The 12,048-nt window shown below is 39.3% G+C and overlaps 2 protein-coding genes across 4 annotated transcripts; one reads left to right on the top strand and one right to left on the bottom strand.

The window, feature by feature from the left end:
• Positions 1-1,188: 1,188 nt before the first annotated feature.
• On the bottom strand, positions 1,189-7,020 carry scnm1 (sodium channel modifier 1). 3 transcript variants are annotated; one of them, XM_039805771.1, is made up of 9 exons: positions 6,883-7,020; positions 5,905-5,941; positions 5,619-5,689; positions 5,397-5,485; positions 4,923-5,017; positions 4,340-4,440; positions 4,089-4,237; positions 1,710-1,821; positions 1,189-1,440 (listed from the first exon to the last, which is right to left on the bottom strand). In XM_039805771.1, exons 3-9 carry the CDS (start codon positions 5,630-5,632, stop codon positions 1,329-1,331), a joined length of 672 nt encoding a protein of 223 aa, XP_039661705.1. In that variant the 5' UTR covers positions 5,633-5,689; positions 5,905-5,941; positions 6,883-7,020; the 3' UTR covers positions 1,189-1,328. The 3 variants fall into 3 exon arrangements, with proteins under 3 accessions (XP_039661705.1, XP_039661706.1, XP_039661704.1); XM_039805772.1 differs by having other exon boundaries at positions 5,905-5,936; positions 6,883-6,986; XM_039805770.1 differs by lacking the exon at positions 6,883-7,020 and having other exon boundaries at positions 5,905-6,062.
• Positions 6,908-10,365, top strand: lysmd1 (LysM, putative peptidoglycan-binding, domain containing 1). Its single transcript, XM_039805773.1, has 3 exons — positions 6,908-7,108; positions 7,535-7,845; positions 9,987-10,365. Exons 1-3 carry the CDS (start codon positions 6,935-6,937, stop codon positions 10,174-10,176), a joined length of 675 nt encoding a protein of 224 aa, XP_039661707.1. The 5' UTR covers positions 6,908-6,934; the 3' UTR covers positions 10,177-10,365.
• Positions 10,366-12,048: the final 1,683 nt, after the last annotated feature.

Raw genomic sequence — 12,048 nt, 5'->3', positions numbered from 1 at the left:
ACTCTGGATCTGCCATAACCAATCGCTAACGTTTGGTCGTGACGCATGTCATGCGCATGTGCAACAAGAGGGGAGACCGACCACTATCGGCTTATATTTGGCATTAGCATTGCTAGCGTTAGCCTTAGCCAACTCCTTCACCACTAACGGAGCGAGCTGGAAAATGAAACTTTTCCCGAACCCCGTAGGGAGGGGGGGCCACGACATCATCGCCACCAACACAACTCAGCAAAGATTGTTCTTACTCGGGCTTTAACTTCTGGATATTCGGCAGCGTTGCCACAACGGACCGAATGGCTTCGCTCGCATCTTTCTCCACCGCCATTACGGAACTACAACTCAAACTAGTGCACGACATCAACGTCATTGTTCTCTGCCACACCCTCTGTTTGCTGATTGGACCGCCAAAGTTTTGGCCGCAGAAAACCCAAGACTATACTGAAAACCCAGACGTAGTACTGAAGGGAAATGAAAATTGAGTAGAAGTAGGTAGGAGGGCGGAGCCAGGCTTAAAGAACACATGCAGTCAGCCAGACAGATTGTTAACAAACCCACCGGGTTAGCAAAACATATTTGGAAGTGAAAATGTAGGCAAAAGGTTAAATTCTTATTACCCAAACTGTCTGTCGCAAACATCCATCACAGTTTACAGACTGACTTCCCGATTCAACTTTGACCTACTGTGTTTGCCATAGTTGTGTGCCAACAGTTTTCCTATGTAATGTTTATGGACCGACATTATGGGTGTGCTCACTTTCAATTTTTAGCTCCAAATGAAGTGGCTTAGATAATCTGAATGAACTATGAAACTAATGCCCAAATAATCCTGAACCAGAATTATCCTTCGAATTGAGAAAAACACCACTGCCAGTGCCAGAATTTTTTTTAATCACAAAATTGTATTCTCTTGAAATTTGCTTTATGTTACTGTAGTAACAAAAACAGTAGCAAGGTTGAAGCAAGTTAAGAGTGACAGGAATTTGATATAAACAAAAGGGCATTTTTTCTTACTGTCTAATTCTGTAAATTATATGCAAGTGAAAATTACACACATTCTTTTTTAAATTGTGAGTTTCCTGGTAAAATAAAAGCATCAAAAGCTGCAGCTGATGATCACTGGTGCCCAGTGGGGATCTTAAGAGTACACGTGCTGTAGAATCAGCACAGAAAAAAACATGGAATTCAATGTAAGGTTGATTATTAGTACAAATCTCTTTAATGAAGTCTTTACACGTGGTGCTCCGGCTGTTTCAAACAGCCTGAGGCCTCTGAATGTACCAATGTGGAACAAGTTCATCTGTGTTTTCCCACAGTTTCCCATAGTCGTCTTAGTGACTTGTAGGTTGAGGGGCGAGCGAAGTAGGCTCCTCCTCATCTGAATCAAACTCCACATTCTCGTCTCTCACCCACTGGCCGCTTCGGTCTGGCAACCACCCGTCACTAAGAAATAGACAAAGCAAGATGACGTGTTTGGATTTTAACAATCCAAAACTTGCGCATATTAAATTGGGAAGCGATGATTGGATTTGAAACTAAATCCTCTAAAACGATTCCAATAAAGAAACGATTCTAATGGAATCGTAATTTTTGAAACGATTCCAAGTAGGAATCGGTTCTCGATGCCCAATCCTAGTCAAATATACCGAGCGGACATCTAGTACTGAGAATGCACAACATCCGTCATGCAAAAAAAGAAGTTGTGTACATACCTTTTCAGTTTGAGGTAGTGCTCCAGCTCTCTCCTCCTCTGCGCTGTTATGGGCTCTGCCTCCTGTGTCACTGAGGCCTCGGCCTTAATGTCCGGATGCGACCCTTCAACGGCTACACAACACACAACATGCACACAGTTAAAGCAAAATCAGAACAGGGTTTTTAATCAACACAACATCTGAAAGTAAAAGATTTCCTATTACAGGACCTGACACAAACTCCAAAAAGAGTAACTCTGGAGAACCACTGTTGAAACACCCTTTAGTCCATTTCAGCGCTTAAAGTAAATCATTTATACACTTGTAACTTAAAAGTTACTTAACCCTTGTGTTGACCTCGGGTCAAATTTGACCCGCTTTCAAAGTTTTTTTTTTACATCAGAAATTTGGGTTTCTTACAACGAAATTGCCCCAAAATAACATAGATGCATGGATGTACGTTGTATGGAACCCATTCAACATTCTTCACAGGTAAAATTAAAAGGTCCCATGGCATGAAAATTTCACTTTATGAGGTTTTTTAACATTAATATGAGATCCCCCAGCCTGCCCATGGTCCCCCAGTGGCTAGAAATGGTGATAGGTGTAAACCGAGCCCTGGGTATCCTGCCCTGCCTTTGACAAAATGAAAGCTCAGATGGGCCGATCTGGAATCTTCTCCTTATGAGGTCATAAGGAGCAAGGTTACCTCTCCTTTCTCTGCTTTGCCCACCCAGAGAATTTGGCCCACCCATGAGAGAGAGACATCATGGCTTTCAAACGAGCAAAGTGTCAGTTGTTCAAGGCCACACCTCCACCCTCCACCTTGCCTCCCCCCCCCTCCTCTCTCCTCCTCAATAGCTACAGACACAGAAATGGCACATCCTAAGGAAAGCTCATTGTGGGACTGGCTCTAGTGGCTGTAATTCTGCACCAAGGCTGAATTTCGGGAAAGAGACTTCAGATACAGTATTAGGGGACCACTAAGGTCTATATAAAAGAGACTTCAGATACAGTATTAGGGGACCACTAAGGTCTATATAAAAGAGACTTCAGATACAGTATTAGGGGACTTTGTGGGACCACTAAGGTCTATATAAAAGAGACTTCGGATACAGTATTAGGGGACCACTAAGGTCTATATAAAAGAGACTTCAGATACAGTATTAGGGGACCACTAAGGTCTATATAAAAGAGACTTCAGATACAGTATTAGGGGACCACTAAGGCCTATATAAAGGGACTTCAGATACAGTATTAGGGGACCACTAAGGTCTATATAAAAGAGACTTCAGATACAGTATTAAGGGACCACTAAGGTCTATATAAAAGAGACTTCAGATACAGTATTAGGGGACCACTAAGGTCTATATAAAAGAGACTTCAGATACAGTATTAGGGGACCACTAAGGTCTATATAAAAGAGACTTCAGATACAGTATTAGGGGACCACTAAGGTCTATATAAAAGAGACTTCAGATACAGTATTAGGGGACCACTAAGGTCTATATAAAAGAGACTTCAGATACAGTATTAGGGGACCACTAAGGTCTATATAAAAGAGACTTCAGATACAGTATTAGGGGACCACTAAGGCCTATATAAAAGCATCCAAAAAAACAGCATGTCTTAGAACCTTTAATGTTTACTTCCATTGAATTTGGGGCGTTTTATTAAAGGTTTAAATGGTTTTAAATCAGTATCCTGAAACTAAACTTAGACATAAATTAACTTCTTAACTATTAGTCAAAATACTTCATAATTTAAAAAATTTGGTATAATGTCATTTAAATTAGTTTTATGGACCATGAATAAAAAAAAGCGTTAAAAAAAAAAAAAAAAAGATGACAAAAACGTTTTAAAAAACCCTGACAAAAACCGTTGGAAAAGCACCAAAACAAATTTCAATTTTGACTCGGAAAGACAACAAGTTCATGGTCGATGGGAACACAACACAAAGGTTAAAGTCAGAGGTCGTTGGTGGCTCAGTTGAGAACAGGAATCATTTCCCTCGCCCCTGAAGTAGGTATAGATTCAAAAACATCCAAGAAGAGAAAAGGTTGAGCGAACTATGTGAACTAGGAGAAGTTGAGAACGAATCCCATTTTCTTATTGTATTATGAGGAGGTAAGAACACTGATTTTACATGAAATGTCTGTCCAAAATCCTGAAATGTTCTGGTGCACGGATGATGACCAATTGGAGTGGTTGTTTAAATTTAATATTTATAAGTTGGTTGACTTTTGTTTCTAAAGCTTGGCAAAAAAAGACTAGAAGATTTATTTATTTATTTAGGGTATGTAATGGTGTCTTGTAAGCCCGTGTGGGCTGGGCATATTTTATTGTATGCATGACACAATAATGAAAAAAAAAATGTAATATCTTCATACAGCCTTTTACCTGCTGTGCAGCCATTAAACGTGCTTTGTGATAAACTGTTTGAAACTTTAGTTTTTTGGCATGCTTTTTCTTGTTCGGATGCTGTTTCGCTGCAAGAGTTGTCACTGGGATCTGAGCTGATTCTCCGGGCTCCTTCTCCAGATTTTGTACTGGAAAATGACAAAAAATATATATTTTTATTGAAACTGTGTTGTTGTTTTTTTCTTGCAATATTTGTAGGAATTATTTTAGTGAATAACCATCTCACTCACCTGGTTTTAGTATGGCAGCTGTTATATGGTACAGTCTTCAACAAAGCGTGATGTGTAAGCTTCCGTGTTTGGGCCAGCAAAGGGGCTGAACACGAGGGTTCCTTAAAAACACAACCAAACATTTGTTTGTGGAATTGTAGAAGTGATCTCAAAAGCCACTGTGAGTGCTCGCTCAGAAGTCAGCGCTACAAAATGCTCTGTCAAGTGCTGTTTATCTTTTCCACAACAGACAACCATTTTAAATTGGTTTTAAGTAGGATATCAGTTGTCAGGGTCATACGGTAGTCACAAGGGGCGCCACACAATGCCCTCGACACAAGACGAAAATATGACTGCACGGTCTCAGTCAGTCAAAAGAAAGATTAGGTTTGTTCGGCTCATGTTCTTCTCTAAAATGATGATTCGTTGACATCCTGCCTGCTGCATGATCAGGCTGAATTCAAGGGTTCTTGAAGCATTTTCTTCTTCTTCTTCAGACAATAACATGCATCAAGAGATTCTGAAAAGTTTGCTTAGCACTCAGCTAAGCAGCAACTTGATAGAGGAAACACACCGTATGCTCATAACTGTTATAGTTACCAACCTGTTTTGTGTCTTCAGTCTGGATGTAGTTTTCATGGTGCCTTTTTGTCATTTCATTCTTCAACCGTGCTTTCTTGCCATAGAAAGCTTTTAATCCTGCATAATAAAACATGAAAAAAAGAATGTTTATTTTACCTAAAATGTCTAACATGCTTTAACAACAGTAATCTGTGCACATAAAAGAGGATCAGTTGCTCAGCAATGTAAGTTATGTTTCCCTTAACTTGAAACTACTGAATCGGAATCTACCTTTGCGATATCAAGTCCAGATATTCCATAAAGTAAAGTGATTATATGGCCCAAGAGCTGAATCAGTGAGCTAATTCATCAAAACACAAGGCTGTCTATTAGAAAGTTACACTATATGTCTCTGGAAATAAAGGAAACCACTACCTAAACATAAAATAACTAAAACTTAATTAAGAATTAACTAAACATCATAAAGAATATAATAATAAAGTATTGGGTGTCTTACCTTCTAGATGCTTTTTCCCGTTTCTGTGGACCGTCAACGTATCAACTGTATCAAACACGGGACGGTAGGAGCACACAAGGCAAGTGTATCTAGAAACAGGATAAACGGGTTACATTTTTAACGTAATCTCATCCACTTCTATGCGTTTTACAGTCATTTACAGCAATTAAAGTTACAATATTTTATTTCCCAAACATGTCATTGTTTTTAAGTTCATTTCACCTTCCATTTTTCATAAGAGCTGCTTCATCTTCTGGAATATAATGAGACAGAAGATCTGCCACACGCCGTTTCTGAAACACAAGACAATGAAATTGGTCAGCAATAGTAGAGTGGTTAATACATCGTTTACAGTTTCAGAGAGTCATCTCTAATACTACAGCTAGCTGCACACTTAGCCATAGATATATACAGTAAATGGCAGATAGCTAGCATGATGCTAACCATAACAACATGCATAACCCTTCACTAAAGTAACTTCTAGAAAAGCTTAAAAGTAAAATGTTACCTTCAGGATGTTCAACTGACTCTTGTCATCACCTTCCCTTTTAAAAGACATAATTATTATAGTTATTAATCTGGAAACAGATGTCAGTAACAGGTTAGCATAGTTGACTAGCTAGCTACTTCACGACAACGAGAAGCTAAATGCTGATAGCAATGTTGCGTTCCCAGTCAACGGAGGAAATGGGAAATACAAGTTTCCATAATTAAAAAATACCGTTCAGCTCAGTTTTTATGTGTTAAATTATTTTTGATCTCAGAGCTAGTTTGGCAATGGCTAATTTCTCTTAATTGCGAGAGCCTATTCAATTATTACAACGTCCCGACTAGACTAAGCAACTTACTATATTTTTCATTCGCTTGGTTTAGAAATGTTTGATCTACCTGTAAACATTAAATCAGCTCAAATATATTTAAAATACGCCAAATGTGTCTAACGCTCAGAAAACATTGACAATTAACAGAAATCTTCCATTTCTGTGTCGCAAATGGTCTGGGCATGTTTAAGCATTGATATACTGCATGAACTGTATTAGATGTTTCAACTTTCAAGCCTCAATTTGTAACGGGTTTTCCAATTGTTGGGAATGCAGCGCAAGTAAAGACTCATGGGAATTCAGTCAGCTGAACTCGGCAGTCATGGCAACAAATGCAGCAGACAGCTCACTCCAGGAAATAACTTTCTCTGCAACGTTTCAGGTGTTTGTTTGAGAGCTATGGTAGGTGAAACGTGTTGTCAAGTAAGTTATTGTCATTAGCTGTGGCATAAGTTCAACGAGTAACGTTAGCGAGATACAGACATAGTTTGACACTCGGAAAAAAGAACGAGCGTCAACGTTAATTAGCTAGCTAGGTGAAGTTGATAGCTTAGCTAGCTGGCAGGCTAACTAATCTGCTAGGTTGCTTACTTCGCATGTGTAGCTAGGCTAAGTAGGCTGTGTTCTCATGATGTGAACAACATGCAAGTTGGCTTGTAACGTACCGCAGTTGTTCGGTTGCCAACTTAACGCTAGCTAGCTAAGTGGTTCACGACTATGTCCGGGGAGCGAGCACCTTTGCCAGCCGGGGGCTTACTCCGCGGGGGCCGTACGAGGTCTTACGGCAGTTTGGTCCGTTCTCCGCTCTCTCCGGTTCGCCAGCGACGCATTGAACACAACATTAAGCCAGGAGAAACACTACAGGGCTTGGCCCTAAAATATGGAGTGTCGGTAAGTATTAATTTCTCCTTTTTATAATTCCTTCAGCAATTCATTTTAAGCGATATTGGAAATATAGTGATTTCTTGCCTCCGCATTGAATATAGCTTTTTGCAATATTTTGGGATATGCAAAACAAACATTTAATGCTATTTGTTAGAACTACTATATACATGTTTGTTATTGTTGTCTTTTGTTTACGTCTTATTGTGGTTCAGGGAAATAAAGTTGTAACAAAAATCACAAGCAGTAGAGCACTTCAATTAAATTATTCAATTGTTCAATTTGCATGAATTAACTCTTTAATTGGAGTGCTGTCTTGCTCGTGATTTTAGTAAAAAAAAGCAAAAAGTACCAAAGTTAATATTTTTAGGGGCTAGCTTTAGTCAAGTTAAAAACCATTATACAAAAGGTTGACGAGGTAATCTTCTCTTCCAGATGGAGCAGATCAAAAGAGCGAACAGGCTGTACACCAATGACTCGATATTCCTGAAAAAGTCCCTGTTAATCCCTGTGCTGTCAGACTTGGACCACTGTAATAACGGGGTGGATTTGGTTGAAGAGAACAGTGAAGAAGACTGTGCCTCTGCTCAAAATGGGCACACGGGGATCTCCTCTGAGAGGAAGCAAAATGATGGCAAAGAAAGGGTGTCAGACCTTACTCCAGTGGATTTTTTGAAAAGGCTGGATGGCTTGATAAATCAGTCCAAACTGGCTGCTGTCAAAGGATGCCAGGAAGCAGAGCAAAGGTACGACTACATGGCTCTCACGGCTTGCGTTTACACTGGTGGTTCAGACACAGTAATGCTTAGGGATGCATGATATGAGGAAAATATGCCATGACGTTGAATATTGCGATAACAATTTTTCTTGCAATTAATAAACGGACGTTAAAGTGTACTTTTAGTATTCTGCCAATATACAACAAACTGCTTGTTGAAAACAAATGAAAGGAAATCATTTCCAACATTCTTTTATTAAACAAATTGAACATTGAGTTAAATTTGAGCCCCATTAAAAAAAGTTAGTTACATTTTAAAGTGCAGTTTTCTACTGATTTTCTTTCAAATAACACAAAAACTTCTGAGTGTCTTTCACGATGTGTAGTAGCCTTTGGCGATGTGTATATTGCACCAGTTGATATCGCGATGACGATAAAAAAACGATATATTGTGCAGCCCTAGTTATGCTCCATGTTTGTGTTGTGAAAGAGTCCTCAAGTTATAGCTGCATATGTGCCTGTGTTTGGCATTCCAAGGGTTAATATATTTCATATGTACCACACCATTACGTCACTCCCAAGGACCAGTCGCTCCTAGTTATGGTCCAAGTCAAATACTTGACAGTAGGGCTGGGTATCGTTAAAAAATGTTCGATACCTGTACTGATACCAAAACCGTGACTTTGATACCGGTTCCTAAACAATACTTTTTTTGATACCAATTTCATGAAAAAAGATATTATATCATTACAAGCACAAATCTTTTTTTAATTTATTTTTCAGCTCCTACTACGTGACTCTGCGTTACTCTCTGCGTAACGTAGAGTTTTTCCTGCGTGTCTCTACAACGTGTAACGTTAGACAGCCAATCGCCAGCATTATTAGGTCTTGGTAGAAGCAGAGTACCTGCATGGTTTCAGCGCAATTTCATTTTTGTCTCAAATAGGCATCTCTCCTTGATCCGCTAGCTGCCTGCCCCCTGAATCCACTGTGAAAAAGCCCGGTCTCGGGAGACAACACGGGGGTCGTCAACGTCAAACAAACACTAGGGGCACAGGCTGTGCACCAAAATACAACAAACCACTCCAGCCAATCACCGACAAGATGGTTGGGGGTGGGCATTAGCGACAGTCAGTTATGCTGCGTTCCATTTACCTCGGAACTCGGATTTTCCAAGGTCAAAGTCGGAAACACGCCCCCTGACCTCAAATTTTCGAGCTCGGAACTCGGGAAAACCTCGCATTAGCCCGAGTTCAAAATCCAACATGGCTGCCCCCTGTATCAACAGTTGTGAAAGCTGCAGTAACATAAAGTTATAAGCACTTCTGTCTTATTTGTGTCACTGAATCAGTCGTTCACACAGGCATGTCCAACTTCTATCTGTGGACATATTGTTACACTGTTTGCATCCACAAAAAACGGCGTAATGCGTTGTTATCAACTGGTGTTGCTAACAATAGCTAACCGGGCTAGAGCTAATGAAAACAATGAAAATCCGACTTTTAAGTGGATCGCATTCAACTCGGGTATGACGTCATTCCCAGCTCCGGCTTCCGAGTTCCAAGGTAAATGGAAGGCGGCATTAGTCATGACAGTTACGGAAACCTAGGGGGGAGGGGCGAGCTTGCTCTGTTTTGTTTGAAATTTACTTGGAACGTAAACAGAAGTGATCATGCAGGAACTCATAGTGCACCTTTTAAGGTATTGAAATTTTTGTATTGAATGACGAGGCATTTTTCGATACTTGATACTTTAGAAGCAATTAGGTCGGTGCCTAAAAAGTATTGAATTCGGTTCCCAGCTCTACTTGACAGTGAGAAAAAAGTGTGGCACACAGCCTTCATATTCATTTCTTCACCTTTTTATTTACTTTCAAGTCCACTTCTAGTGATCAGCACCTCACGGCAGCCCTGGGTGTGTGTGTTACTTTTCTAAATAATACCAAGTCCAATACTTACCAAACCCTTCCACCTCCCTGGCCTCCCCATTCTTAATAACCACTTCCTGCTTTGGCACCAAATGTTGCGACTGTAAATGAAGAGACCTGTTTTGATATTTTTGCAGGACTCACACTTTCAGATCAAAAGGCATGACGTTTGTGAGGCTGATTGTGTGAATCCTATCAGTCTTAAGACTTACTGTATCTTCTCATCTGTTTATTCTTCACAGGGTTGCCGCCCTAGAAGCAGCGTGCACCAGCAGGACATCAGACTGTCGGCCGCTTACAAGGTCGCAAAGTGTCATTTTGTCTTCCAGAGTGCAGCAGCAGCAGCAGGCATCACATGTGGCGGTACCCCTAACTATCACCAAACTCACTAAGAAACTGAGAGACCACGAAGATGAGATCTTCCAGCTGTGACATGTTGTTCTTGCTGTCGCACTCTTGATCATTAAAGAAACTTTCCCAGAAAGCCACATCGCATGGTTTGGCCTCCAGGATAATAGAGCATTATAGATCAAGTGATCCTGTTGCTGAATGGACTTAAAAGTATTTTCATATTTGCCATTTAATGTAGACCTTTTCTTTTAAAAGGTTTTTGAAAATGAATATTGCACTTTAGCCTTATTTCTTTCGTGAGACAAACTGTAGATTATGTCAGAGGTTAGCTGTGTTGAGCTTATTTTCAACAGCAGGAAACAAGAGCGTGAAATATCGAAAATGAGAATTCGCAGTCACAAGTTGCTTCAGTCATATGACTCTTCATATTGTCACCTCAACAAGTGGTTTGTGTGTAATGCTACCTCACAGCCCGATAATGCAAAGATGGCCAAGTTTTGTGACTAAAGCCTTTAGCCATGGTATAAATATATAGACCTATGTTTACTGTAACATTAGCACAACGTTGCTCATAAATTGATCTCTCTCTGTTACTGCTGAAAAAATCTAAATTACAATGTAGCCAAAGTTTAGAAAAGAGACATATATTTTAGAATATATTTTGAAAGGAATCTTTTTATTATGTTATATTCATATTTCTTTTCATTTAATATAGTTCTTTTTAGAAAAAAATTGTGTGTGTGTGTCGACTCGAGCATTTGATCTTTAAAAAACACTTTCTGTAATTTAATAATTAACATTGTGGTTTAACCACATTGTTGCTTACACAAAGAAGAAAATATGCTAACAGTCAAATGCTAAATATTTGATAAAAAAATCAATATTTGACTATATTCTATAAGGTGAAGTGTCTGTCAGGGCTTAATTTTTCCCCCTTGTCTGTTTTTGTTTTTGTTTTTGATGTCTTTGTAATTAAACCCAAAGAACAAGACCTGTCTTAATCTCAGCCAATGTCTGTGATCCAATCTTCAGAAAAACATGAATTATAGGATTGAAATTCAAGCTTGTGCAGTCAACACTATTTAAGAGTCAGGCTTTTGTTGCTGCTTCTAAACATGTTTTGAAGCTGTGACTGCAAAGTGTTGGTGTAAGTAATTTCCTACTGTGGGGTTATTTTCTTTATTATTGGCTGCATTGACTTCCAGGCACTTCAGTAAATACAGTACATTGAGTTGCTGAAGCGTCATCTTGACCACCAGATGGCAGTGTTGTATTACAGTGGCATTGTTCCCTGTCGGCTTTCTTTATGAAATCTTTCCAGCTGTTCTAACTCCTCCTCCAGATAACCTGATAACATCAGTAGTTGTGAAACATTTCAAGTTCTCAGATATTTAACATTTGATGACATTTCATAATCTAATAAAACAGCTGATACAGTATAAACCAATATATATCCAAGTTTGGTTTCTGAACTTTGTCTCAATAGACAAGTGTGTGTATATATATATATATATATATATATATATATATATATATATATATATATATATATATATATCACAATTATACACTAGATATCATCTCTAAACATTGAAATCTTAAGGAATGATAGTGCATTCAATTTACCTCGGAAGCCGGAGCACAAATGACGTCAAACCCGAGTTGACTGCTTTCCATTTAACAAGTCGGAATTCATGGTGGGATTGGTTAGCCATTGTTAGCAATACCAGTATAATAACGCATTAGGCTGTTATTTGTGCGTACAAACAGCGTAACACCATGTCCACGGAAGTTGGACAGGACTTTGTGTACAACTGATTTAGTGGGACACAAATAAGACAGAAGTGCTAATAAACTGTATGTTACTACAGCTTTCACTACTGTTGATGGATTGGGAGCTTGGGGTGCTGCCAGGTTGTCCGCGCTTCCCAACTTGGAAATCTGACTTCAGGG

The sequence above is a fragment of the Perca fluviatilis genome, chromosome 7, assembly GCF_010015445.1.
Source record: "Perca fluviatilis chromosome 7, GENO_Pfluv_1.0, whole genome shotgun sequence".
In the NCBI taxonomy this organism is placed as follows: domain Eukaryota; kingdom Metazoa; phylum Chordata; class Actinopteri; order Perciformes; family Percidae; genus Perca; species Perca fluviatilis.
Note: the sequence above shows the minus strand (reverse complement) of the source record. Positions and strands in the feature narration are given on the sequence as shown.

What these genes read in the sequence shown, in the direction of transcription:
- scnm1 (XM_039805770.1), bottom strand. Translation starts at nt 5,955, where the DNA reads ATGTCTTTTAAAAGGGAAGGTGATGACAAGAGTCAGTTGAACATCCTG. An exon ending in CGGGAAAAAGCATCTAGAAG is followed by an intron (nt 5,018 to 5,396) that starts GTAAGACACCCA and finishes TTTATTATGCAG; the next exon opens with GATTAAAAGCTTTCTATGGC. An exon ending in GTTTAATGGCTGCACAGCAG is followed by an intron (nt 1,822 to 4,088) that starts GTAAAAGGCTGT and finishes TGTGTTGTGTAG; the next exon opens with CCGTTGAAGGGTCGCATCCG.
- lysmd1 (XM_039805773.1), top strand. Translation starts at nt 6,935, where the DNA reads ATGTCCGGGGAGCGAGCACCTTTGCCAGCCGGGGGCTTACTCCGCGGG. An exon ending in CCCTAAAATATGGAGTGTCG is followed by an intron (nt 7,109 to 7,534) that starts GTAAGTATTAAT and finishes CTTCTCTTCCAG; the next exon opens with ATGGAGCAGATCAAAAGAGC. An exon ending in TGCCAGGAAGCAGAGCAAAG is followed by an intron (nt 7,846 to 9,986) that starts GTACGACTACAT and finishes TATTCTTCACAG; the next exon opens with GGTTGCCGCCCTAGAAGCAG.